Genomic DNA, 26,563 nt, shown 5'->3' with positions numbered 1-26,563 from the left:
TGAGGGACCAAAAACTAGATGATTTACACAGAGACAGATGTATGAACAAATTAAACCTCCTTTAAAATCACTTCATGATAAATTTCCACTTTCATTTTGTTTTCAACCAGCTGACATGTGATCACACAGGAAAAAGAAGTTGTATTTTGCTCATGGCATCAATGCCAGCGAAGCAGAACAAGAATTATAATAGTAAGCAGCTCTACAATCAACGACAGTTAGTACTCTCTTTACAGCTACCTGAAGGCAGCAGGTGTGTGTTCCATCTCCTTGGAGTGGTGCCTGTCACTATCATTTTACAATAACACACAGCACATCTATAGCTCTACATTTTTAATTGCAATATGAGCAGACATGTGGCTGCGATGAGCAACAAGTCCAGCCAGATTAACTGAGTTATTGCTTGTGAAAAACCTTACATTTTGAGCACAAAACCCATATAATATAAATTAGTGGTATTTTATTTTGTTTTCTCTGACATGGACTATGGGATTATGCCCATTAAAATGTTCATAATCAGGAATTAATGGACTCCATGTTGTTTAATAATGGAAATCTTAGAGAACAGCATCCCTTACATGTATAACAGTCAAATCTAATTGATTTATTTCAAAGGTCATTACAGAAATAGATGAAAGTACAACAAGCAAAAATTAGGAAGCATTCTAAATTCTGCTTTTATCTTATTTATTGCACTATGGTGGCATTGAACTGCAGATGGTTATTTTACGGATCATTGTGATAACAAATAAAATCACTCATTATTATGCACAGAGAACATGGTGACTGTAGGATCTTGAACACGTTCAACAGCAGTAAGTTTCCTCTGAGGAAAACACTCCACAGGATTCACTAACTGTCAGCACGTCATGATGGTGAGAGCTGTGTTTAAATGGAATCAAAGTATTGAATGTGATTGCCCATGATTGTCACAGTCTCTAACATGGCCACCTATAATGTCAATATATAACATTTGGCATGCCTCTAGCATATTAGGCAGGAGACTGCGCCACAGTGTGAAGAAAGTCAGTGTCTTAGTAAGGTGGTGTTCTCCTATGAGCCTCCAAAACAGCTTCAGCGCTTTTTGCCGCAGATTGTCCATGTCTTTAGAAGACTTATAAAAGATGTTCCCTTGTTGTCCATTTTGATGTTGGTGGTGAAGAGTGCTGGGTTCAGACAAACATTAGCACTGCATGAAAAACTATCCTAATTTCTTTCCAAAGGGGCCACATGGGGGTTCGGACTCAGAAGTCTCCAACAAGAAAAAAAAAGGTGAAAAGGGTGGTAGACATACTGGTAGAACGGGGAAATTGAATTGATTACCAGGCAATAATGGCGATAAAGGATCTCTGCTTTGCAGTGTTTTGGTATCCTTCAAATTCAAATCTCCCAAAGGTAATCAGAAGTTCAGAGGTCCACTGACTGTGAGTGCTACAGAATATGATTGACATTATTGAAATATTCGTCAAACCATTCAATGAGCCTTTAAAATAGCAGTGACTCAGCATTTTTTTTTAATTTGTCACTCATCCATATGTAAATTAAGTTGACAAATAGAAGAAACACTGATATAATGCAGTTTAATACATCAACACCACCTCAGAGGTGCTCTTTACACAAACAGTTAGTATTAGTGATGTTTGTTTTGTTCACACAATGTTGATGGAAAGGTCAGCTATCACTGTTTGTCTTTACTTAGTAAAAGTGTTACTTTTACCGGTTGATGGTCTATAAATCTGTATTTGACTCATTGATAGAATCATCCTCAGGGTGCCTTAACACACATAAACACACACACACACAGCTCACACTGTACACACAGCTCCTAACAGACAGCTAGCATTATGCCTCCACAGCAGGGCTCCATTCAAGCTTGTTATAAAGTGAACCTAAAATTGATCATTATTGTTTTGCTGTTGATTTGGTGAATAAGCAGCACAGCTGTCTAGGCCATAATCTCTATTTATGTGAGGACAAGAGCACTTTAACTGTCATGTTCCAGGGCTGCAATTAGGATTTTACTGCCTATCCACAATATTTCTCTCAGCCCAATTACCTGGTGAGAGGGGCATTCCATGCCTTCATGTAGATTTGCTCTTTTGTTCTTCTTCATGAATTATTTACTCAGTATCTGTATCGATCCTGTGCTTGTGTCAACGGGTAAAGGCACATCATTGCCAATGAGCCGTAGCTCAAGATGAAAAAAGCCTATTTCCTGGAATATAGCCATGGACCTTGGGAACTTGGGAAATCATCAATGTTAACACAGTTCTCAGGGTTAATTGGTGGTGGATACAAGTCATTATGTTGAAAACACAACGTAAGACTAAAATATGATAATCAGACTCACCAAAAATGTTGAGTCATGTTCTGTACAGCTAGGGGGGTTTCAGTCCACTAACTGACCTCATAAAAAGTAGCAAAGAGGAAGCACATACTGTGGGGGATGCACCAATTTATCTGCAGAACATTGCTATCGGCCGATGCACCTTGTTGACTGCTATCGGTAAATAATAGGACATTTATCTGATGGTCACATTAATTTTGTGCTAGCACATTGATGAGCTACTGACTGATGACATCCCTGCCATCAGTTTTTAAGTACCAAAACAATCTTATCATTGAGTAGGTAGCTGTACAGCAGGCCAAAAGGGCTTTTAAAGCAGTTACTTTTCAAAAGAATGTGTCATCATGACAAAATGTGGTCCTGGAGACATATATTGTAGCAGTAATTACTACAGAAGCAATTTTGAGTCCTTTGCCAAGTGTCTATCTGTCTGTGGACAGATTTTGTCAGGGCAATAGTGTCACAAATGTGCAAGATACAAGCAGAGTTTAAAGATGGATGTAGTCAGACCCACGAGTACAGAGTACTCATGTGATGATGTAGTAATGAAGACCCTGACAGGCTTTAAGACTGGTGTGATCCCATCACAAGATGGTCTCTAGTATTAAGGTTATTCCATAAATGTGTATGATCAAATTTGGGCCATTTCAAAGGCAGTAGGAGTGTCACGATTTTGTTTCTAAATCAAAAATTGATCAAAATTATCATTCGCTTTCAATTATTTAAATCAAAAGCACGATCAGCGATACTCCCAGTATTTTTTTCTCTCTACAGCCTAGCCATCTTGTTTGTGTCTGCTGTGTGTCTTTGTGTGGATACCATGTAGCCAATCTTTTAAAAAACATAAAAAGATCGTTGTCAGGGCATAAAACCAATGATCTGCTGATCTTTACAAATCAAGACTTGATATTCTAACAATTTGGAGAATCATGACAACCCTAAAAGATAGTGTAATAAAGGGCTGAGTGATTTTAAATTACAGTTCAGTTAATATTTTATAAGACCTCTCTGTTTTTTCTACCACAAAATAAGCAACAACAAAAAATTAATATTGGCATCTACTATGGGCCAGATGAGTAGTTTAAACGCCTTTTTCACATGTCTCACATTACACATCAATACGCCCACTCACTTGCTGTCAATTCATTGTCTGCTCTATTCACACATGTGGCTCACCCGGAATTAGGACTAGGGAGCTGGCAGGGTAAACTCCGGAGAAAATAATATAGACATTTGTGTTCACACATACAGCTCCTCCTGGTAAACTCTGGATAAATCCTGAGTTACAGTGCATGTGGGAAAGGGGCTTTTTGCTTTTTACTACTGCACGCATCCTTCTGAATCTCTCTTCATCAACACTTAGCAAATGCCGGCAATCTGACAATTCACAACATATAACATATACATGCCAGTGCAAGTACCTTTAATTCTTTGCTTAAATGACTATAAATCAATCCATCCATCCATCCATCCATCCATACATCCATCCATTGTCTTCAGCTTATCCAGGGTTAGGTCAGGGAGGCTGCAGGCTTAGAAGGGTATTCCAGATGTCCTTCTCCTCAGCAACGCTTTCCAGCTCCTCCTGGGGGATCCCGAGGCATTCCTAGGCCAGATTCAATATTCAATCTCTCCAGCGGGTTCTGGGTCTGTCCTGGGTTCTCCTCCCAGTTGGTCATGCCCAGAAAACCTCCAAGGGGAGGCGTCCTGGAGGCATCCTAACCAGATGCCCGAACCACCTCAGCTGGCTCCTTTTGATGCTCAGGAGCAGCAGCTCTACTCTAAGCTCCCCACGGAATTAGTTCCTCACCCTATCTCTATGACTGAGCCTAGCCACCCTACAGAGGAAACATCTTTTTGGCCGCTTGTATCCGCAATCTCATTCTTTCGATCACCACCCACAGCTTGTGACCATAGGTGGGAGTCAGAACATAGATGGACTAGTAAAACAGAGGCTCGACTTCTGGATCAGCTCCCTCTTCACCACAGCAGTGCGGCACAGCCCCCCCGTACTGCCAATGCTGCACCAAACCACCTGTCCACCTCATGCTCCATTTTCCCATCACTCATGAACACTGAAACTGCTTCACTCAACCCCCAACTGGAGGGGGCAATCCACAGTTTTCCCGCAGAGAACTATGGCCTTAGACTTAGAGGTGCTGACCCTCATCCTGACCACTTCACATTTGCTGCAAACCACCCCAGTGCCTGCCGGAGGTCACGGACTGAAGAAGCCAACAAAACCATGTCATCTGCAAAGAGCAGAGATGCAATTCTGAGGTTCCTGAACTGGACACCTTCCTCCCCCCCTTGAGACCAGGGACAACCCTGGCGGAGATCAACACCAACCGGAAACGTGCTTGACTTAGTGCCAAGTATACTGACACAGCTCTCACTTTGGTTATACAGGGACTGGTACCCATACTCCCACAGTATCCTCCACAGTACTCCCCCGGGGGAACACTGTCGTAGGCCTTTTCCAAGTCTACAAAACACATGTAGACCAGTTGGGCAAACTCCCTGATTCAGAGATGATAAGAAAGTCAGGAGTAAAGAGCTTTCCTTGTCACTACATGCAGAAAAATAGCCACGATAACATAATTCAAGAAAGAGTGGCAGAAATGACAGTGTCAGATCCTTGACTGAGAGCCACAAGGCTGACAAAAATGTTTGTACTTGTAGTTCAGACAGAATCAAACATATCTCAGAGTTCTTTTGATCTGGATTTTCATCTTTTTGAAAGATTTTAAGTCATTTTAGATGTTTTTCTGATTTATCATTTGATTTTGCAAGAACTCTTTTAAATTACTGTTAATGGGAGAGAGTCACAGACTGTAAGAACAAAGGTACTGATGAATGATCGAATGGTATTTTTGTGTTGTTGTTGTATTATTCAATTAAGACTATAAACCCCTGCACACTGAATGATTTTGTGGCTGCCCAGCCAATGTTAAGTTCAATAAATCTTATTTTTAAATCTGCATCCTTAATGATAATGTATTCAAAGATATCTTAAACACATACACAGTGGCACAAGCATACAAGCATCTGACATACAGCAGATAACCCAGTGATAGTCAATTATTATCCAGAGCTGGTATACACTTAGCTGTACTTAGCCAGTGGAGATGTTTTTAGATACGTTCCACTGAATATGACAGCAAGGGCCAATTTGGCCCTCAGGGTGCCTCATTGATTAGAATGGTGGTAAAAAGGGGGTTTGTCTTGTCATGAATGTCAGCTCCTAAGCAGTGATGCACAGTGACATGGACAGAGGTAATGGTACTGGCTCACCTGATGAGCATCCAGATCGATGATGGTGGCCCTGGAAATCCCTTCCACTCTTTCAAACAGAAACTGAGAGATGAATGGAGAAATATTAGCTTTCTCTCTGAAGATGACATGTTCACAGTTCAGATTGCACTCAGAAACAGTGGGGGGTGCCAAATCCCACAAAATGCCAATTTCTACATCATGTTGCTTTAATCAAATAGGACCTCTGAGTAAATACAAATAGGCTTCTCCCTACATGTGCCATAGCCAGTGTTTGGATGTTTCCAAAGAGCTAACATTGTGCACAATATCAGTCTTACTTTGATGGCCAGAGTGATGTCAGCGTAGGCACAAAAGCCCCCTCCCCTGTCGCTGGAACAGTGGTGGAAGCCTCCTCCTGGGAAACAGAAAATCCACTGGCTCAGTGTCAGGGCCATTAGACAAATCCAGGAGGTCACTGCACATCTGAGAATTCTATTATTCTAAAGGAGCATAACTAGCCATTTAAAATAGGCTGTTATTGACTTTATTGTGGCTTATAAAAATGGCTGATGTTCCCCTGTGGTACAACAATAAGTGTACTGACACCAGAATGGGACTGTCCAATTGCTCTTTAAATGCCTGAAGAGCTGCAATGTGCAAGGGTGGAGAGAAAGATTGTGAGGAGAGCTTTATTTAAATTGAGATGATACCCATTCATTCAGGTTAAGAGTTAAAGTCCCCTCTGCCCCACTATGCTCATGTTCACTAACCTACAGTGTAGACCAGAATATTAATAAGGCCAGTAAGGCGACAGGTGAAATATGATCATCATTTATTGCCTGGCTCCCAAAAACAGCCTTTTATAAAGCCCCTATGCCTGCATAGTGTCAAGATACACAATATGCAGATGTCAGACCAATTTGAATAGCCTTTATATCTTTATTAAAATCCTGTTTATTGATGCAGAACAATCTTTCCCCCTGATTAATCAACAGAGTGTCTGAAGTAGCTTAGTAAGCAGCAGGTACAAAGTAAAAAGTCTGATGCAGCTTTTTTGCTCCCTGCTTGGCATAAACTGGGGGGGGGGGGTGGAGCCCCAGACCTCCTACTCAAACAGTCCAGACACTGACAGTAATGAGTCAGCAAAGAAATGCAAATGTTTGTGTGCTAAAACACCCAAGAAAAGATGGTATCACCATAAATATGAAGAACATTTTACTGTTAGTATTACTTAATAACAGTGTTGTCAATAATATCAAAATATCCATAAATATTGATACTGAATATTTAAAACTGTTTTAATACTCTTGTTCCACAGCATAGATACTGACACCAGCTGTGCTTTCTTGCTCTTTCTTCTCTCTGACAGCAAGTTGAAACACACACTGTGCCACATATTCCAACCTCCTCCCACTTTTCTGACTAACTAATTAATGTTTCAGAATTACAGCCATAAAAAAAAAACTACCAGATATATGTTTTAAATAGCCATATATAGTGTACATTTAAACAGTATTAAGCCTGATGGTGTGCGTGGTGTGACTGCGGTCAGTGCTTTTCAGTGGGCATTTACTGACAGGTATAGCGAGTCAGTCAATGCACTGAGCCCGCCTCCCATCCAGCCTGGCACACAATCTGATTATTTCAGCATGTATTCTATCTACTTCATCACGGACACATCTGGCAAGAAAACACACTGGTATTATATCAGAAATAGTGGCACCGCTGTTTGTATTTTTGTTTTTACATATTTATTCCTCAGAGCTGACCAGACATGCTCATACATACAGGCTGCAGGCAGCAGAGAAGAAGAAGCAACGTCACACTTATCCTGGAATGCATAGAAGCTATAAGTTAAAAATTCAAGAGGTCAATTCAAAGATCAGCACTATGAGTGATTAGAAAAGAGTAGAGGAGGAGCAACATTGACAAGTAGCCAGGGCAAATGCCAAGGAGTGCAGCTCCACAACTTGTGCTGAGGAGTTGAGAATATTTTAACTTCTCTGAGGTCGGAAGTAAATAACCTTAACTGCTGTTTTTCATTTACAGTACACAGGCTTTGTTATATTTAGCTTTTCATTAAAATCTCAAATTTTATGCCCTCAATGTTGTCAATTTTTCCCTGTGGTATCAAACATGGTATCAAATATTGAAATTATTCAAGGTTATATTGAAGTTAGAAATTCTAGTAGTCATGACAACACTACTTTCTAAGTACTGCACAAACTTCTATGTACCTGTGTAAAATTGTGTATTAGGGAACACTGACAGTATCTAGCCCGGTAACTAGCAAAAACCTTTTCTAAGATATGAAATGAAATTTAGGGCTGGGCAATATCTTGTTATTGTCATATAAGACTACATATCATGATATGACACAAGTGTTGTCTTTTCACTGGTTCTAAAGGCGGCATCCAAGCCCTAAATGTAATGCTGCCTGGACGACACACCTCATTCACATAATAGGGAAACAATATATTAGATGTATCATCATATTTGTATTGAATGCTTACCGCCAAGGCAGGAGTTTATACTGAGCGTGTCTGTAAACATATAAAACTTATATGTATTTCAGTTGTGTTTCTACAATATCCACTCCTAACTCAAGAATGATTCATGTTTTTATAAACATCTTAGCACTTAGTTAAGGTTGTTGGTTAGAGAAATAGTGTATTCACTGGAAAAAGTCAATGCTGAATTGAAGTACAAGACAGGATGTGATGACTTCCAGTGTTAGTAGCCAAAATCTAACCAAACGAGGGACAGAGGACATGAACCTTGGTTTCCAGTGTCAAAGTTCTGTGCTTTGTCAGTGTCAGTGACACCTCTGTCCACATTCAGGTGTATTGTCCAGATTGTTCAGGTGTAAACTGATCTAGACAGCCGTGATGAGTCTGACAGCAGCCCTGGAGGTTCAGATGTGATCCGTGGACTGCTCACATTGAATTTGATTTAACCTGCCATCAAAATGACTGGATGTCTGCCTTAAATTGATGAGACCACCACACCCTAGACACTTTCTGCAAAGCTGCAATCTTAATCGTTCAGCCACTGCTTTTTTTGTTTTATTTTAAAATCAGATAATGATAAGATAAATGGTTTTGGCTAGACTAGATTGACTAAAATGTTAAAATATTATCTTACAACTACAAAAGACTTTCTAACCAAACAGTCAGCAGGATCTAATATAGGACTGTGAGGAACTTTACTGTGACTGTGAATGGAGGATTACTGTGATATATGTGAGGAAGACAACATGGAGATGAGCTGACAGAGCGCAGGAAAACAACTGCTTCCTGTGACGCCACTGCTTCCTATGACTCCCACCGGGATTTCCATGAGATCAGCACATCAAAGAAATTACCAAGATCACTTTTTACCAACTGTGCAACATAGCTAAAATTAGGTAATTCCTGTTCAAGACTGACACAGAGATGCTGATATATATAAGATCAGACTTTAAGGTGCTGCTGATGACATACAAATCCGTACATGGCCTTGCACCGTTGTACATATCAGATCTCACTATACCATATATTCCACCTTGTGCATTATGCTCTCAAAGTTCAGGGCTCCTGATGTTCCCAGGGTTAAGAAAAAGTCAGCTGGCTGCAGGGCTTTTTCCTATCGTGTCCCCTTCCTCTGGAATAACCTCCCAGCTGACATCAGACAGTCTGGCTCTATTGACGCCTTTACATCTAAACTCAAAACTTACTTCTTTGATTTAACCTTTAATTAGTCCTTGACTTTGATTGCTAGCTTCTTCAGTGGGTCGGTCTCAGTCTCAATGAGTTACCTATAGTATAATAATTCACATTGTCCTGCTGATGAGAAACAATCTGTTTATTCTGATTAGCACTGCATTTCTCTTGTTTTTGTTTTCTGTTTCCACAAGCTGCTAGCTGTGTCACTCTCTCACTCTCTACAGCTTCCTCCTCCTCCTCCTCCTCCTCCTCCTCCTCCTCTCTTTTCATTCAGGCTCCCTTCTGATGGACCACAGTCCCCTGGGACCATCTACCTCTCCCGGCACCTGCTGCCTCACATATTGACGGATTTGGATTGCGGGCTCCGCTGGATCATTGCTCTCCTCTGTTTTACTATCTACTTATATCTGTACTTCTGTAAAATTTGATGCCTCTTCATTCTGATCTTTTCTGTTTTACTGCTAATTATCTTGTATGGCCCTCTTCCAGGTCACCACAGTGGAGAGGAGGTTGTGTGGCTCGGGCACCACTTGGCAATGTCTCGGCCTGCTCAGTCGTCTCCTGGATCCACACACTTTACGTATATCATAATTTGTATCATATATTCTGTCAATCCAATTTTTAAATTGTGATTTTGTTGCTCTGTTCTGTACATGCGACATCTTTTGCATGTCCCTTTACTGTGGCTCTTCCTGAGGTTTCTTCCATCTTTTTTTTCCCCCCTCTTAAAAGTTTTTTTCTCTCAATATGGCAAGTTTTTCCTCACTTGAAACAAGGGTCTAACGACAGAGGATGTCGTTTCACTGTACAGTTTGTAAAGCCCACTAAAGCAATGTGATTGTGATTTTGGGCTATATAAATAAAAATGTATTTGATTTGAATTGAAAAGACTACATTGACTAAAAAGGCTTTTTGTATTGACTAAAATATGAATAAAATCGCTGTTTTTCTTTGATGAAGACTAAAGACAAAAACCCAGACTTTTAGTTGACTATAACCTGACTAAATAATAACAGAATAAGGTTGACTTAATATGATAAAAACTGAGAACTGACTCTGAAAACAGAGTGAGATGATAAAATGGAATCCACCATCACAATGGCGGAGACACAATCCTAATTTTGCCCGCTTGTATCCACAATCTTGTTCTTTCAGTCACTACCCAAAGCTCAGGACCATAGGTGGGGGTTGGAAGGTAGATGGACTGGTAAATATAGAGCTTTGCCTTCCAACTATCTAACTTTAATTAAACTAATCTAAGAGCAAAATGAAGACTGGCTTATGACTACAGACATGTCTTAAATATTGTTGTTCACGCCTGATACTGATCCCTCAACTCAGGGTAAAATCAGCTGAACATCAGATAATACTCTATTTTTCCTAAACTTACAATCTGTCAAAAAGACACTACTTAATGTAAATTGGTCACATCAGGCAGATTCCCTGATGTGAGTATCAGGGCCGTAACCAGTCCAGTGGATATGATCAGTTTATTGGTTGGAATTTTTTTGCTGTCAGACTGGACAGAATGTTGGCACTGAATCCAGGCAGCAATTACATTTCCTTACACATATATGTGGCAAAATATTGTATTAAATAAAAGGACTAAGTAGGAGACACTCTCACATATTGGAGTTGCATGTTTACCAGCTGCAGCAGGATTGGTTGTCTGTTTATGGGTATTTGTACTAGAAACTCTCTTACCTACATTTATAGCCCATCCTCGGTCAACAGCCAGTTTTCCTGCCTGTGGAAGACAAAATATGTCAGCCCAATTTTCAATATGAACATAGAAAAATGTATGAATATGACCCATTCTGAGTGAAAGAAAATGTCCTTTACCAAATTAATCAGAATATTTAACATCAAACATCAGGTATTAACTGATTAACTGATTCATGACTATTGAATAATGAAACAAAAAAAACGAAAAAAATATATCTAGCACACTGATCTGGGTAAAACACTTAATAATAAGTGTTTACCACAGCTTTTGTTAGTTTTTCCAATTAAAAAATCTGACCTCCGGCACACACATAGCCATTAAATTTACATACAGACAACAAAAACATTATTTCCTCCTGGGGGTCTTTTCTGGGGGTGTGTCTGTTCAGCAGCTAAAAAAGGAAATGTAATCACAGATTTTTACTTTACATTTATTAATTTCCTTGTTGCCTCTTGGGGGTGACCTATTTTTAGTCAATCCTGTTTAGTGTAGGCCATGAAGATGAAGGTGATTCGCCTGCTGCTGCTCAACATTTATCGAAGGTGACTTGATGGTGGAGCTTAAATTTGTATCACTAAGGTATGCTTTGTTCAAGTAGAGTTGTTTTGAATTTGCTAACTGCTTTAGCTGCTGAAGGAGGTTGTTGCTACCACAGCGGCTCTGTTGCCTCAGGGGCTGTGTGCTTTGTGCTATTGAATTAGCCATCTGTTAAACAACAGGCTCAGGGGCTGTGTACTGTGAGTGCAGCACATCGTTATCATCGCTATCCTTAACGCACTTCCTCATGTCTCGATGAAATGTATAAAACACCTAATATTAACATAATCAATGTAAACAATGGACATGGCTATTGTTATACTATCCGCATTCAAGCTAGCATGATAGTATTGGTACATTTATGCCGCACTTATTCTTCGATTCTTGCCCAACTAGCGTGCTAATAGCTTTAGCAATATATCTGCCTGGCCCACTCATGCACAATAAGTGCATAAGCAGAGAGCGTGCAGGCGGTGGACAGATAGGTTGCCTGTCCAGTAATTTCATACAGGCTGAATGGGACGATTGGGTGGGCTTATTAGAAAGCTCAAACAGCCACAGTTGCAGGAATTTGTTCTTTCCGTTGTCAGAGCATTTGATTTTTTGATTGCTGTCGGGATGTTAAGATATTTTTTACAACTATAACAAAAGCTTTTAGAATAAATTACCAACCCTAGCTTTAAAGCCACATTGCAGTGTATTTCAGCAATTTTATATATAATATTTTGATTCTTTTCCTGACAATGGGGATGAGCCACACTGTTCGCCAAATATTTTTTGACAAATAACTTAATAAGCTATAGACCTTTTTCACAGCAGCCATTTTGACACAAAATAGTAGGGTAAACACAGGTGTTACCAAGGATACTAATTAAGACTGTGTTTGATTCAGGTCAAACAGAGTCAAGGTGCTGCTGTTGTAAATGTTGGCTCACTAGAAAGTCTCCACTATACTTAATGGAATGAAACCTTCATTGTCATTAAATAAACCTATGTTTACCTTCTATTTCATGTCAATATGGCTGCCATGAAAAGGGTCTATTGCTAAAATAAAACAATGACGTATGACTATAGTAGAATCCAGGAGGGCGGTGTGTAGTGTGTGGCTGCATCCATATGTCTGGACTTCACTGTACTTGCAGACTTGCGGAGTTTGCGGGCGCATGCACTGGAAGCCCGCAAATGTTGAGCGCTGTCCCATCTCACAATTTATCCAGTCTATAAGGGGCCTTAAGCAGACTTTTTGCAGACTTCCAGAGAGTCCCCTTGGGCTGCAGACTTCACAGGATTTCACTGATTTAATTACCCACAAGTCATTGCAATACGGATTTGACATTATAGAACTTATTATGAATGTTTAAAACACTTACTTTATTATAACTTGTTGATCAGAGCAGAGGGAAATTAAAGAACCCCTATAGAATTTGTCTAGTGGCTAGTAAATGTACAGTTCAGGTTACAGTTTGACCATGAATAAATTCTGCAGCTCCTCAATACCTAAGAAGAACTCATGTTTGAGTGACAGCTATCACTATCCCTGTTAAAATCCATGCTAAAATCCATGCTATTGCTTATAATGTCAATCTTGCTAGAATGGCAGTCTGGTTGTGATTGTAATGGATGATGTCTGCCTATTAACTACACCCCCATTCTCTGAGAAAGGACGTTGACCGTTACCGCTGGTGTGACTGTAGTGGGGCTTCAAACAAAACTCTTTACATAGCCTATGTAAACCAAACATTTAAATAACTCATTCTGTTACCATTAAAAGCAACTGGTTGGAATTACCCAATTATTTTGTACAACAAATATATGATATGCTTATATCAGAATGATACACTGCCCGACAAAAAAAAAAGTCACACACTAATATTTCGCTAGACCACCTTTAGCTTTGATTACAGCACGCATTCGCCGTGGCATCATTCTGATAAGCTGGCATCCGTCCACAGTGCGCATTAATTTTTTGCCAAGATCTTGTATTGATGATGGGAGAGTCGGGCCCCTGCGTAAAGTCTTCTCCAGCACATCCCAAAGATTCTCAATGGGGTTAAGGTCTGGACTCTGTGGTGGCCAATCCATGTGTGAAAATGATGTCTCATGCTCCCTGAACCACTCTTTCACAATTTGAGCCCTGTGAATCGTGACATTGTCATCTGGGAATATGTCTGTGCCATCAGGGAAGATGACTGATTGATGGAAAAACCTGCTCATTATATTCAGGTGACCCCATTTTTTTTTTTGGGCACATAACGTTGCTAAACCTAGACCTGACCAACTGAAGCAACCCCAGATCATAACACTGCCCCCACAGGCTTCAACAGTAGGCACTAGGCATGATGATCATTTCACCTGCCGCTCTTCTTACACTGATGGGCCCATCATTCTGGAACAGTGTAAATCTGGACTCATCAGACCACATGACCTTTTTCCATTGATCCAGAGTCCAATCTTTATACTCCCTAGCAAATTGAGGCCTTTTTTTCCAATTAGCTTCACTGGTAAGTGGTTTTCTTAAGGCTACACAGCTGTGTAGTCTCAATCCCTTGAGTTCTCATCGTATTGTGCGTGTGGAAATGCTCTCACTTTCACTATTAAACATAGCCGTGAGTTCTACTGTTGATTTTTTACGATTTGATTTCACCAAATGTTCAAGTGATCTCCGATCATGATCATTCAAGATTTTTTCCCGACCACATTTCTTCTTCGAAGATGGTAGTTCACCACTATCCTTCCAGGTTTTAATTATGCATTCTTAACCTTATTTTAGTAGTTTCAGCAATCTCCTTAGTTGTTTTCTTTGCTTGATGCAGGCCAATAATTTGAGGCTTCTGAAACGACCACAGGATATGTCTTTAGACATGGTTGTTTAAGAAATGAGAAGCTACTCACTGCATCCAGTTAGGGTTAAATAACTTGTTGCCAGCTGAAACATATTAATCACTGCAGTAATTATCCAATGGAAGGCTCTTACCCATTTGCAAAGTTAAATCCAGTTGGTGACTTTTTTCGGCCAGGCAGTGTACAATTCCACTAGCTGTTGTATCAACAGAAATGTAGAAATTCCAGTTTGTGGTTTCAGATATGCTGCAAGTATTTGTCAATGAAAACCACAGCTGGGCTCAGTGACTGTGTTGTTGTCATTGTGCGGTGTTACCATTGTGGCCATATAGCATGTGTAACCACAACTGACTGACCATATCTAGCAACACTGCACTGCAGCATGGACCAACTAACATACTGTTGTTCATTAAGAAACATCCGGTAATTCTCCCTCCAATTGTTGTTTTTACATTTATGCTCTTGTATTGGTCAAACAAACATCCATTTTGTAAATACAGTACAGCTTTAGAATTGTATGTATGGTAACAGACATGTGTTACTTTTCCTCAGGGAATTCTGTTACAGCCCCACTATCTGTTAAATCTACTCCCAAGAGCATATTTCAGGAGAAAAGACAGACAGGCAGCGTTTGTCTCATGTTGATCAACCTAATCCTGATGTGCATGGCATTAGGAAGGGGTTATTAAGGGCTGGTTGCTCCACCGGCTCTTCCTCTTAGGAAACCACTGAGGTCTTATCTAGTACAGTACACTTCACAAATAAAGGATATTATTGGGAATGTAGTTAGAAAACCTACAAACCACTAGGTTGTTCTCAGGGATTGATGGCCACATAATCTGATAAATCATTAATAGCTGAGAGACCTGAGCTATATTCAAGGAAATTTCAAGAAGGATCCATACTGTATGCCTTTATTCCCTAAGTGGAATGCTGTTATATGCACAGAGGCAGCAGGTCAAGATTTTTCTCCCTCAGATAATAAAGGGGGCCTCTCTGCCACGTATTCCTGGAGCTCAGCTTGTAGGACTCCTGAGGGGAAGTGATATGAGCTGGGGAGATTGTGCGTAAATGGCAATATGGCTTTCTGATGGATGAGTAATAACAGAGATTAGCATGTGTGCACACACTCTGGCCATGGCTTTAAAACTCCACTCTGCAGAAAACAAGCCCGAGAATACCAGGCATATTTTGCTATAGCCCACTAATTGCATCTGCACGACTCCACCAACCATCAGACCCAGAAAGCATCTCTTTGCATGCAATGTGCCTGATCAGTTTATTGTATGCACATTGAAGTCTACAGCCATTAGGTTCCTGTTATTTCATATTCCTTATTATTCTTTTATGCACAACAAGACCTAGTTTTTCCTCATGCTCTACTAAAAAAAAAAGTACTGTAAGCTGCATAGAGAGGACAAGATCAACCAAAGGTTTGAGTGGGAGGAATCTTGCAAACTCAAGCTATTATGTTGTGCCTCTTATATAAATTACATTTTTATTGCTAGAATTGAACAGAATTACATGGATAAAATCCACAGGAGCAACAATTCCACTTTCCCCAAACACGGGTGTTTTAAAATCTGTGCCTCTCTGGGATAATCTGTGGTTTCTTATCTATCACAGAGCAGCCGGCTGGACCCTGAGGAGTCAGGTGTCAACCATGACCTCCGACTTAGCATAACAGACCTTTGCATCTCTAGTTAAAAGCTTTCTTTCTATCAAGCTGACCACAACTGCAAGGTTACTAGTGAGGGCCTCTTTGTTACCTCCGCCAAAGAGGTTGTTTGTTTGTTTGTTTTCTGGTAGGTTGGTTTGTCAGCAGGATTGCACAAAAACTACTGAACACGGATTTCCATGAAACTTGGATGGAGGATGGATTTTATTGAGTTTTATTAAAGGTGTCATTCAGTTTTTTCAACAGAAAGTACACGGTTAAACTGTAGCAGTTAAAGCCAGAGCCTGAACAGCTGACAAGAAGCAAAGTTGTTGACTGTTGTAATGGCAACCAGGCCCATAACAAAGAGGATGAATGAGAAAGTAAAAAGTTTTAATCGATTTGTTATGTAACTGAAAATAGAAGGAAATAAGAGTAGGGAAGATATTTGATATTGACACTGTCAATACCCTTATATAGCAGTAATCATTTTGATACCTAGTGTTAAAAAGTATATTTTAAGTTTATCGTGATACTATTAGCCTTTTAATTGGAAATGTATGGTTGATACTGTACTTTGAATTACAACATTTTGATATAATACATGTGATTTTGGTAATGTGATATTATTAGCCTACTGAACAGTTTAAATGTAAATGTCTACTGAATTCATAGTTATTTAGTTATTAGTTATTTTTCACTGTTCTTATAACTGTGCAGTATCATTTTTATTATTTCCAACTCAGTTTAGTTGGTAGTTCGATCAAGAGTAAAGCCACTGAAGATCAGCAGACTCACAACTTGTTTCCGTTCATTCTTACAGGATAATCAATTTGTTAAAATACATCACCGCTTGAGTTAGCTATAACACTATGGGTGTAACACCTACATAGTGTTGCTTTAATCATCCACCTTAATGCACACTAACTAGCTTGCCTTGCCTTTTTATCTCTCCCATTATGTGTCTGCTGCTCTACTGACGTTTTATAAAAAAAAACACTACATGTTTATATTTTTTTCACCCCAGATCAGGTTCTCACACAGCAGGTGAGCCTTGAGTGGAGGAAACGTGACATTATTTATCAAAACTATCGAAACCAATGTGGTACAGAATTACATCACAAAAAACTGTTACACTTACAAGCTTTTATGAAATAACGGCATAAGAAGAACTACATTAAATATTACAATCAATGCATTTACAGTAGGGATGTCATACCAGCAAACATCTCTCTCTCTCTATCTCTGTTTCTCTGCAGAGCATGTGCGAATGTCAGTAGACGGGAGGGGTAGGGTGAGGGTAGATTGTTCACTAGTTAATCCATATAATCCATATAAAAAATGCTAAAATATACATGGGCGATCGTAAATATACCTGGTTGGCCCGCTCAAGTTACGTCTACTGGAAACACTGACCCAGCCTTGACAGGAGTGAGAAGGTCCTGATCCTACCAGTTTAGTTATTGTCACCTTATGTGGTTGTGGAGCTCCACAAAAAGTTACATCTGACATTTTTTCTATCGAAAAGCATTTTCATAGAAACCATTTCCCCAGGTGCTGGCCCCTCATCACAGTTAGTCACTTCACTTGTTCCCCTTCAGGCTATCAGCAATGACTAAACAATTAAGCTGTGAAAAACTGTTCATTGCCATTAACTTTGAAACATTTGCATCAAACATCAAATTACATTCTATAAAACAGTTTTGTCAACAAAACCTCTTTGTTAATGCCTCATTAAATACACAAAGCTTGAAGGTAATGTAAACTTTCTGTACAAGGTGAATGTCTCCTCTGACGTATTTAGAACTCAATTTAATCTAAACACACAAGCAAACAATAAGAATTGCACCTGTCTAAGAAGAGAGACAGAGGTGGGCAAGTGCCCAGCAAATGTACATTCTATGGCGCTCCACACTTCACCACCCAAACAGGTAACGTTTCACGTGGAGGACTGATGCAGATCTGCAGTGGTCCTTCACACCTAGCTAACTCTGCACAGTATAGATTCAGGGGGATGAAATTAGGCAATAACTGTTTTTTTCAATGCAACAGTCAGACACTAAAAACAATGTGTCGAATATCTGGTAATCTGCTTCACTTCATCACATTTACAAAGTCAGAATTAATACATTTCTTCACACTATGAATGTGACTTTTATAATTCTATAAAAAAATATATATATTTTTGTTGCATTAAAAGTAAAGACACACATTTCTTAAAGCCTTGTTATGGATAGTGGAATTTCAAAGGGGAAGTTAAAAAGTATGATGAGAAGTTCAGTTATAGTTCTATAGTTATCTTTGAAATATTTAAGAAATGTTTTAAGGAAATGCTTTCAAATTCTGTATTTGATCCTAAATTATAAATGTTTTAATGCTGGCTGGGTGCTGCATGTGTGATATGTGATGCTCCTGCAGAGTGGAATATGTTAATATTATCAGCTACAAACTTGAATAAAGAGAGAGAGGAAATGAGGCTCTTAGATACGTACCATTATTGTTCCTCCAGTCTGTGTCCGCAAAGGCCTCAACACCTTCCGCTGCACGAGGAAATTAGGCAGAAACATAAGAGGTGGGATTTCTGTGATAGTTGCCACCACCAGAGACCACTAAAGTGAAAAAGAACACAATTAGACACAATATCCCTTCACTGAGACCTTTTTCTGTGCTATGACTCTATCACTTATGAAGCTGACAAAATCCACAGAGGACCTCAATTAACTGAAAAGAAAGCCGAACAGGAAATAAAAAGCACATTATGTTTCAATGTGTACTAACTGGGTTGTGGATATAAAGGAGAAGAAAAGCTGACTAATGAAATACAAAATTCTGTGATGCTGCCATTAGGTTAAGGCTTGAGCCTCAACTCTCACATGAAAACATGACAGCACACAATAATGCAACAGCAAGATAATGATACAGAGGAGAGTACTGCGGTACCTCTCTTGAGCCCTCCAAGATTTAGCTCTGTATGCAGTAGAGGGGAGAGAGAATAAATACAAAGTCTTTGAACATGATAGAACTACTGTTATCACCTGTACCTGTAGCACGCACTCCTTTATGAGAGACTTACAACCACACACAGTAATTCCAGATCACCGACTGTGTAAAATGTCCACAAACAACTCAACTGTAGCCTCCCCACTCCACTCCCAGGAAAACAATTGAAAGTGTAAAACCTGATCAACTCTTGGAGTGCAAAATCTCTTATTGACTTGAAAGTCACTATCTTCTGAATATGCTTGACATGATTGATTTGACTGAGGATTAATTCCCCTGTGGGATAATTCGGTGAATTTTGACAATAACAGAGAAAATCCCAGTAAACAAAAATTCTGGTTTGAATAAATACATTTACAACCTTGATTGATCCCTCAGCTCCTCAGTACTACTGAGCAATACACGTAAAACACGGAGATGTCGAAATAAAACAAAATGTGAAGAGCTGAAGGAATGTAGAAAACATGCCATGCTGTCATAATGACAGTGAAAACAAAGTGACCTTTAATCTGTTGAGGTAGCTTTTGGAGTGAACCACCAACAGATCCTCTTCAGTAGCTTCACAGGCTTCCACGATGTTCCCATCAGTGATGAATTGCTCCTCTGAGACAAAGGCATTGTGTCATTAGTCATAATAAGTCAAATAGGCTTGAGACTAAAAATATGAATATGTTTTATATATATATATAGATAGATAGATAGATAGTACCCAACCCTATTGTTTACAATCCGATTAGCACCTGGAGATACGAGAGTGGAGCTGGAGCTGCAAATCAAACGATGCAAATCTCTATAAACAGATATGAATGTAAATAAAGCTAATAAAAAGCTAAATCACCATCAGACGATAGCTGATGATATCTGTTTAGAGATGATGAGTCAACCTCTAGCACCTACCATAATACACATGCAAGCACTCGCTATATATCGAACCTGCAATTAGGGCAGCATGATAGATTAACAGAATGACCCACAGTATCCTTTATCCTCTATGTGTGATGACAATTTTCTCATTTAAATATTGTGATTTAGGTTTCATGTCTACATGAATGATAAAAGGTTGAGTAATGGCAAACTATCATCATAATGAAAATTACTTAAGTTTTTTTTATTGTTTAAAGTACAATACAACCATATGAATGAATGTGAGTAAGCAATTTTTATTATGCTATTTAAATTGCTTCAGTAATTATATGTATATTTTTTTAACCTTTATTTATTCAGGGGGCGGTTCACTGCAATGCTCACTTTTACAGGAACATTCTGATCACATCATACAGATACCCTTTCACACCTGGAAGCTGCCCAGTACACAGTCTGATCCGTTGGCCACTGAGCAGCTCCGCAGTGGTGGTAATGAGGGGGGAACAAGCGCTGCCTTTCACTTTCCCCAGCGAGATCTATCCTGTCAGTCCGGGGATTTGAACCAGTGACACCCCCAATCACAAGCCCGCTTCTCCAACCATAAGGCCACCACTGCCCACCACTGAATTTTAGGGTCACATAACAGTCCCATAGTACTATATTTTTTATCTGCGGTATCCATGATTTCGCCCATTTAGCGCGGTTTCTCTTTATTTTTCACCTCCGCCTCTCCACCAGTGCCATTGCAACTTTTTAATCTGACATGATCTCAATTAGAAGTGGCGATATTAGCGAGAGTGGAGCCAAAAAAATGCGGCTTTATCGTAGCTACGATTTGTATATCTGCAGTCCTGAGTCTTACGGTTTCCCTTTTTTAATGGCAAATGAAGACTACCACCACCTGGTGGTATAGGGTTATGTCCTCTTACTCAGGCACAGAACATACAAGCTTGTATTTGCAAGTGCAGCTTATTGGCCAAGACACAGGTGATATGAGGTGACGTTGGCTTTTGCCACCGCTAGTTCTTTGATGTAAGTTTGGTGAATCTGGGCCCTAACTACACTTTAACTGACAAATTTCAGAAACTTGTAGTGAAATACAGTGCCTGTAAAAAGTATTCACTCCCTCAGATGTTTTCCTCTTTTATTGCTTTAATAAATGGAATCATGGTCAGTATATAAAAAAATGTACAAAAAAAACCTTTAATGTCAAAGTAATGTCAATTAACGAAAAATATATGATGTAAAATAAGTGATTGCATAAGTATTCACCCCTTCAAGTCAGTATTTAGTAGATGGACCTTCTGGACACTGCAATTTGACTCCTTACTTAATAAGCTGCACACACTGCAATAGCCAACAAGCTTGTCTGTTCTGTGCCTGAGTGAGAGGAGAGGAGAGGAAAAATATTTTTTATAGGCACTGTATAAGAATCTTGCATTGGACCATGTTAACCCTGAATTTTCTAAGAAGCTGTTACAGTCAGCATACACTGCACATGCTCCATAACAACATGTTTGTTTACATGATAAGAATGTTAGACCTCGAACAGTTTAGAATTGTAACGTCACTTAATAGTCCTATAACAGTCCCGTAATTCTGTATTGTGATTCTTATATCTAGCTTATTTTTGACTAACATTAGCTGCTCCCTTAACTGTTTGATCTGGGATGACTGAAACAGAAAAAGGTTGTTACATTTAACTGTTAAAAATTTTTGCCTCTGACTTTGAATGTAACACGCAGGGCTCATTGAAATCTATGACACAAGTTCCTTTGTATGGTTTTCTGAACATGATGGTTAAATCTGCAATATCATCCACTTTTTAATCCAATTCTTGCAAGGGTACAGTTTTCCTCTGTCAGCAGAGGCTTACCACTTTTTTTTTACACCTTTAACTTTTGAAAGTTTTGTGAATACATTGAGCTGTGTACGGCACTTTCTTCAGTGAAGACAACCAATGGTGCAATCTGACAACAACTTTGTGTGAAGTCAAGCCAGTTAGCTAGCGACTGTTTTCCCTTGGCCTTAAGACCCTTGCTGGGCCTCATCTACTCTACCTGCACACAGTCCCACAGGACGTTTTCTCTAATTATCTGCGTTCTATTACTCTGTCTTTTTCCGCTCCTGCTACTACACCTCACCTCTCCACTCTTTCCTCTTTGTTCTCTACCTCTCTTCGCCTCTCTGAACAACTCCAAGTGATTTCATATACATCAGCTTGAGGAGATGTCCTCCCTGTCTGCCACTCTGTTTCTCAATCTCTTACCTTTCAAAAAGTGAATGACTTTCCCCCACTTCCCTGCATCAAATGGATGGAGCTTTTCAAGGCCCATGAAGGTGATGTTGTAGTCTGGGTGATACACAATGGGCAAACATGTTCGAGGGATGCAGGATGCGTACAATTCGGTGCGGTGAGAGCTGAACAAAGGAAGTCAAAATGTTGTTCAATGCAACACTGCTGCATTACATTTACATGAAGTGATTTCCCAAGTGGCCTAATAAGCACTGATGGGACTGTCGTGGTTGTGCCACTCACCTCCTTTTCCCTTCATTATCTCCTTTGTGAGACATTTTTTTCAGGCATTGCTTCTTTCATCTGACAAGAGTAAAGAGAACCAACAGACAATGACATTAATTCACTTGTAACTGCTTGTAAATACAGTCACTCACAGAACATGAATAATCATGATTAAAAAGAAGATTTGAAACGAATGCTTTAATTTAGCAACTTGGTGTGTAAATAAATGTCATTTGAAACACGTAAATATAGCACAGGCATGAATGGGGGTTGGTAAACGACAGGAATCAATAGAGTTTGACTGAGACGTGAGAAAGCCAGACTCCTGAACTCATCCTCAACACTCCACCGGCCGAAACACACGGAGCAGGGGATGTCATGTTTCGCGCATGCGCAGTGTTGTGTATATATTTCCAAAGACGCAACGGCATAGGGAAATGTGCCCGCCGACACTCACTACTCCAACATATGAATTCGTGGGCTTTAATGATTCAGCCCCGCTCATTTTAGCGCGTTAGACTAAAACGCTAGCACAGCCGCTGTGTGAAACTCTTTTTGTGGACAGAAACAGCGACAGCCGATGCGACTCACCTGCTACTGTATGTGGAATAACGCTGGTCACAGAGCAGCTGCTGGAGACAGTCACTGACCGTCTGTCCGTCCCGACTGCAGCTACCTTGGGTTATTGATCAGTGTTAGCTGACAGAAGGAAAACGTGTTGTCTTGACAGTTTCTTTGACAGTATACGTATTCCCCTTGCTCCACCTCTACGTAGAATACGCACTGTACGTAAAATGCGCGCAAGCTCCGTTTGCACTGCTACGCTCCTGCTGCACATCGAAATTTAAAGTGAAAGAAACGTACAGTATTTCCGCATGAAATGTAATGGAGTACAAGTATGTTACGTTTGTTAATTAATCTTAAGCAATACATACCGAGTCGAACCAAGAGGTAATGTATTAGCGTCTTCTCCTGTGCAGGTACAAGTTTAAGCACACGTTTCACTCCGCTAACTTGTGTATACTGACGGTAACGAAAAGTAGTGCCGCTTGTCCTTTCCAAATATGGGCATAATTTCTAAATATGAACTTAGTGTATTTGTTTTCCAAATACATAACGAAGTACAAAGTAACAAATTACTAAAAGACTCAAATAAGGTGCAAATACCTCAAAGTTGTACGACTGGTTAATAAAGTATGTCAGAAATGCATTTAATTAACCCATTGTAATTAATAGACCTAACCGTGTATACAATACTGTGTATAGTTTCATTTGGCCCCCACTATTTCATGAATGCCTTCTTAAATTTTTCTATTTGTAGTACACAATGTACATAAAGCTTGAGCTACTTATTGGTATTAAATAAGCTATTACAGAGCTGGTAATATTTGCTAAGTAGTATACAGTAGTATATATAGTTACCTAAGGCACTGAAAGGGAAAATGTTACCTGTAATTTCTGTGAATTGGATTACGTGGTAATCTTGCATATTGGCAGCTAAAGAGGCAGATGTCTATAAATTAACATGATATGTTAAAACTTTTGTATGGTAAAAGAGTCTGCCTCTGTCTGAAGTGAGGAGTGGCATGATCTCTCTGATGGGCTGGATATCTGAAAATCTTTTCCTGTCTGTAGTGCAGTGAAATACAGTGACCTTACTGTGGCCTGTGGTTTATTTTTAGCTCATGTTCATTCCCTATACTTTATGTGAAGAATACTGCGCATAGATTATTGCTGTGATGTTCATATACTCATAGGAAACATTTGTTTTCATGAGTACATCCTTTCAAGGGTGAAAAACAAAAAGACACCATAACAAGTCTTGAATACTTAGGAACATTTTTTAAAGGACATGAGTTCCAAGATGATTATCTGTAAAATAAATTAAAATAAAAAATAACAGCATAGAGACCGCATACTGCTATTTTATGAATCGTTTATTTAGTTTGTTGATCTTGTCATGGCAGTTTTCAGCTGGCTGTTCAACAGAATACTTTCATCACCATAGACATGACATTCCTTACATGGGGTTAATGTGTAGTTAAATGTGTAGTATTGCTTAATAAAGTTCAGTTTATTTGACATTATAAGTAGAAGGACATAAAATACAAATATCTACAAAAATGCCAAGAATAACACAATAAAGTATCAAACTTATTTCCATTATGGTTTCAGTATTGCAACCCACTCTTCTTTATAGTGCCATTTCACATTTGTCAAGGTTCAATATTCCTAGAGATAGTTAATGTCACACCCCTTCTGGTGAACCACCACGGGACCTTATATCAGAAAAACACCTCCATTCGCCTCTTAAATGGCAACCAAGAAATGATAAGCACCTTCTATTTATCTTTAGTCCAGACACTGGTGTCTCACCTTTGGCAGGGGTGTTTGGGTTTTACCTGGTTGTACTTCACTATTATGTTTGGTTTTGAGTTACAACCTATTTTTTATCTATTTATATTTTGCATTCGGTTATGGAAATGTCTGAAAAACGGTTTAAGTACAAATAAAAAATGATGTATAGGCTTACACCATTTATTTAATTTGGTTGTTTTCTTCCCAAAAGTTACGAAGGAAGGCTGGGGAATTTGTCTGACCAATGGCCTTGCTTGCCCCCTGTTGCGTTGACAATCTAGAGACGTGCATCAACAACAGCAAGATCAGATGAAAATGTCAGAAAGTAAAGGAGCAGCTGAAAAGATAGAAAAGGAAGAAGGCATTAGAGGCACAGGCTTATGAATACAAAAAAATCAACCAACTGTTTGGCCATCATGATCCTCAAGTGACAAGCAGTGTTGATTTGAAGAGCACACAGAAGCAGTAAGATTGACATTTAATTAATTATAGGCTATGGCGTCTATGTGTTTGGTTAAAATTAGCTTGTGCCTACAAAACGACTCCACTCAAAGACAAGTTGGTATCAGCCTACTATTTAATGCATATTGATGTGTTTTACAAGTTTCCTCTTCAGTGCCTAATGACACATGTCCTAAAATAGAGGTAGACTTTTCAAACTTTCCATTGCAAAACCCGATTTGACCTTCAGAATCACCTGTCATTATTTGACAAGCAACCAACAAGTAATACGGTGCTGAAGCTAGTGGGCTATGCTATGTCCTTTAGAGTCTGTAAGTCTATGTATTTAAAGAAGGATATGAACGAATAAATCCAAATAATGTAATGATCTTGTTGAAAAATTCTGCAGCATTGTCTAAAAGGCCCTAAAGTCACATTTCTGTTTCACATTCATTCATGTACAGTGGTGCTTGAAAGTTTGTGAACCCTTATGACCTAAAACAACATCAGATTTTCAAGCAAGAACTAAAAGTAGTTAAAGAGAACCCAATTAAACAAATGAGACAAAAATATTATACTTGGTCATTTATTTATTGAGCAAAATTATCCAATATTACATATCTGAGAGTGGCAAAAGTATGTGAACCTTTGCTTTCAGTATCTGGTGTGACCCCCTTGTGCAGCAATAACTGGTAACTGTTGATTAGTCCTGCACATCGGCTTGGAGGAATGTTAGCCCATTCCTCCCTACAGAAAAGCTTCAACTCTGGGATGTTGGTGGGTTTCCTCACATGAACTGCTCGCTTCAGGTCCTTCAACAACATTTCGGTTGAATTAACATCAGGACTTTGACTTGGCCATTCCAAAACATTAACTTTATTCTTCTTTAACCATTCTTTGGTAGAACGAATGCTGTGTGCTTAGGGTCGTTGTCTTGCTCCATGACCCACATTCTCTTGAGATTCAGTGCACGGATACATGTCCTGACATTTTCCTTTAGGATTTGGTGGTATAATTCAGTAATATGTAATATTGGATCATTTTCCTCAATACATAAATGGCCAAGTATAATATTTTTGTCTCATATGTTTGATTGGGTTCTCTTTATCTACTTTTAGGACTTGTGTGAAAATCTGATGATGTTTTAGGTCATATTTATCCAGAAATATAGAACATTCTAAAGGGTTCACAAATGTTCAAGCACCACTGTAAATGTAACAACAAAAATATAATAGTAATAATTGTGGTTCTACATTAAATGTTGTATGTTGTAGATCGATATTGAGTACCTCTGTAGTGTGATAATGCTTGT

At 39.2% G+C, this 26,563-nt stretch overlaps 1 protein-coding gene across 1 annotated transcript in view; it reads right to left on the bottom strand.

Moving 5' to 3' along the window:
* Window positions 1-23,181, bottom strand: part of hdac11 (histone deacetylase 11) — a 38,202-nt gene extending 15,021 nt beyond the window's left edge. Inside the window, exons 1-8 of the mRNA XM_073468471.1 lie at window positions 23,044-23,181; window positions 22,471-22,530; window positions 22,201-22,352; window positions 19,570-19,670; window positions 18,560-18,676; window positions 11,011-11,053; window positions 5,941-6,017; window positions 5,642-5,704 (exon numbers count right to left, since the gene is read on the bottom strand). Of these exons, the coding sequence (XP_073324572.1) occupies window positions 5,642-5,704; window positions 5,941-6,017; window positions 11,011-11,053; window positions 18,560-18,676; window positions 19,570-19,670; window positions 22,201-22,352; window positions 22,471-22,505 (588 nt within the window). The 5' untranslated portion in view covers window positions 22,506-22,530; window positions 23,044-23,181. The remainder of the gene's footprint in view (window positions 1-5,641; window positions 5,705-5,940; window positions 6,018-11,010; window positions 11,054-18,559; window positions 18,677-19,569; window positions 19,671-22,200; window positions 22,353-22,470; window positions 22,531-23,043) is intronic.
* Window positions 23,182-26,563: the final 3,382 nt, after the last annotated feature.

The sequence above is a fragment of the Pagrus major genome, chromosome 6 (assembly GCF_040436345.1).
Source record: "Pagrus major chromosome 6, Pma_NU_1.0".
In the NCBI taxonomy this organism is placed as follows: domain Eukaryota; kingdom Metazoa; phylum Chordata; class Actinopteri; order Spariformes; family Sparidae; genus Pagrus; species Pagrus major.
The sequence above is the reverse complement of the archived record's forward strand: the minus strand, read 5'-3'. Positions and strand labels throughout refer to the sequence as shown.